Source organism: Hipposideros armiger, unplaced genomic scaffold, assembly GCF_001890085.2.
Source record: "Hipposideros armiger isolate ML-2016 unplaced genomic scaffold, ASM189008v1 scaffold_98, whole genome shotgun sequence".
Taxonomy (NCBI): Eukaryota; Metazoa; Chordata; class Mammalia; order Chiroptera; family Hipposideridae; genus Hipposideros; species Hipposideros armiger.
The window spans coordinates 3,494,548-3,497,093 of record NW_017731448.1 but is presented as its reverse complement, the minus strand read 5'-3'; the positions used below and the strand labels follow the sequence as shown (position 1 = coordinate 3,497,093).

At 40.2% G+C, this 2,546-nt stretch overlaps 1 protein-coding gene across 8 annotated transcripts in view; it reads left to right on the top strand.

Annotated features, from left to right (window-relative positions):
- The window catches only part of TRIO (trio Rho guanine nucleotide exchange factor), a 322,427-nt gene that overhangs the window by 215,034 nt on the left and 104,847 nt on the right, over positions 1-2,546 (top strand). For all 8 annotated transcript variants that reach the window (XM_019646200.1, XM_019646201.1, XM_019646198.1 and 5 more), the window contains exons 24-25: positions 12-78; positions 643-752. In XM_019646200.1, the coding sequence (XP_019501745.1) occupies positions 12-78; positions 643-752 (177 nt within the window). The remainder of the gene's footprint in view (positions 1-11; positions 79-642; positions 753-2,546) is intronic.

The following is a 2,546-nucleotide window of genomic DNA, read 5'->3' as shown; positions in this document are numbered from 1 at the left end:
CTGTCTTTCAGGTTCATCATGGCTGAGCTAATTCAAACTGAAAAGGCCTATGTAAGGGACCTCCGGGAGTGTATGGATGTAAGTAAGTTTTTTTGCTTGTTCATTTAGATTGAGTATAATCTTGTATTTATTCTTATCTATCAGTGATTCTTAAAATGAACACACTTTTTGTTGTTGGTTTGGAGATTGAAAGGGTACATCAGCATCCAGTTTCATGTTTCCACGCTGCTGTGGAGTTCTGGGCTTGTTTTCTGCCCACTCCAGGGGCGATGCCGCACTCATCTTCTCACCCCATTTATCATGACGGCCTGGCTGCCATCCTCGCGTAGAGTTTTACAGCAGCTTCAGAGAAATGTGCTTCAGAGATTGTGATCGGGAACTGGTAGTCAGTAGCTTTGTGAATATGTGTTGAGCCTTGTGGAGAAGGTTAATTCTAAAGTTCGGAGTGGGGAATGCGTTTCGAGCTGGAAAGTGTGGGAACTATTCTCAAGTATTACAGCAGCTGAGGAGCTTTTTTTTCATGTTGTTCTGTAATAGGTTCCATTCTTCGATATATTTCAGGTACACATTAACTCGGGGTAGGTTTTTACAGGTGTCAGAAATGCCCATTTCTTTTGCTGACCCCCGTTTCCCTCCTGGCAGACCTACCTGTGGGAAATGACCAGTGGGGTGGAGGAGATCCCACCTGGCATCGTGAACAAAGAGCTCATTATCTTCGGGAACATGCAGGAAATCTACGAGTTCCATAACAAGTGAGTGGTTTTACCTTTGGGGAGCTCTCTAGCTACTTACTCTTGAAATCTAGGCACTATGCTGAAGTTTCATAACCAAAAATGCAAGTGTCCGATTGAATTAAGGGATTCATAGATTTCAGTGATTTTTGTTGAAATTTGAATGAAGCTTCTTCAGAAAGCTATTTCTGAAACTATTCTAGAAACTATTTTCATACAGATTCAGCACTTTCTATAGAAATAAGGTTAGGTAAACTGTGAAAACTGGTTTTGTAAGAACCCTAACTTCTCTCAAGCTGTGTCATCAGCTGCTACATAAATTACTCNGAAACCGTTTTTTGTTTTGTTTTGCTTTTTGTTTTTGTTGTTAAATAGAGAATCGTTCACTCTGACAAGACAGTCTTCCGATTCAATTGTTAACAGTAATGAGTGCTGTAACATTCTTAGTGTTAATGGAAATTAAGCCCCTCGTCACTAAGACTCAACTTGATTCATTTGCAGCTCAGTGCATTTTAAAAATACCAATGAAAATTAAAATATACTCATAGATTAGCAGATTCATTGTACTTAATTTTGATCACACCATTCATTCATTCATTCATTCATTCATTCAACACTTACTTATTGAGCCCCTCCTATGTACCTGGAATTACACTGGGAGCTGGGCTCAGGGGTCTCATGTTCTACTTAGAGAAATAGGCATTGACATGATAAATGGGTATATTTACACATATACCCATTAAGTAATGAGAAAAAAGATTGCCATGGGGGCAAGGAGGGTGCCATCTCTGGTAGAGAGGCTCGGGCAGACCTCGCCCAGAAGCCCCTGGCTCTCTGAGGAGCATATGTGGTTTGAATGAAGCTTCCATGCGGAAGGCTTGCCAGTGCTTTGCCTGTAGGACATCTCCTAGGGGACATCTAGGCTCATAATTAGGGGCAGCCTGTCGGTGTCACATGCTGGCAACTGGTCTGTTTTGTGATGTGCATTAGACATATACAGAAATCTTCCTATAGTTTCTGGCTGGTTTTTTTATTTCTTTTTTAATGTAGGCAAGCTGCATTGTCTTTTTTTCCTTCGTTTCTATGTCCCCAGCACTTAAAACATAAAAGAGCTTTCTTGCCCCTTAAGAGCTGTACATAGTTTGCAGTGCCCTCTACTGATGGCCGCTGTGACAGTGGAAGGGAAGTGCTGATATGGTGGGACAGCATCACTCTTCTGTGCCTTTCAGCAGATGGGTACCCTTGACACATAGCAGGGAAACCTTTAGGCAACCTAATTTTTAAACTTCCTGCATTTGTGATATTAATCCTCTTTGATATTAAACTGTGGTAATGTTCCTAAGTTAATTCCTTTTGGAAATTATGCTTCCAGACCTGAGCCTTCTAATTTCCCTGGTTTGCAATTAGGCTTGTCTTAACATCTTCAGAAAGGCCTCATGCTGAAGACAAGTCAGAGGTGTGTTTAACAGATGTTTTCCTTTTAGTCCATTCTACCTGAGTTCATTTTCGGACAAAACGTAGGCCCTAAAAACTTGTAGAGTATTTTGTTTGGCTCACTTTTTCCAATAAACAGCTTTTATAGAATTTACAGTATTGATTTTTTCAAAGAGATATTAATGTTCCTTGAGTTTTGTTTTCATGTATGTTTTTTGAAGACTGTATTCATGCCTGTTAAGAGTAACTCATGCCCATTAAAGTCACAGGCATATATACATACTTGCATAAAGAGCCGAATGTTACTTTATTTCCTCAGTAAATATTTGGTGAATGTCCACTATGTACCAGACACATGGAAGGCACGTGGGATATTAGGAA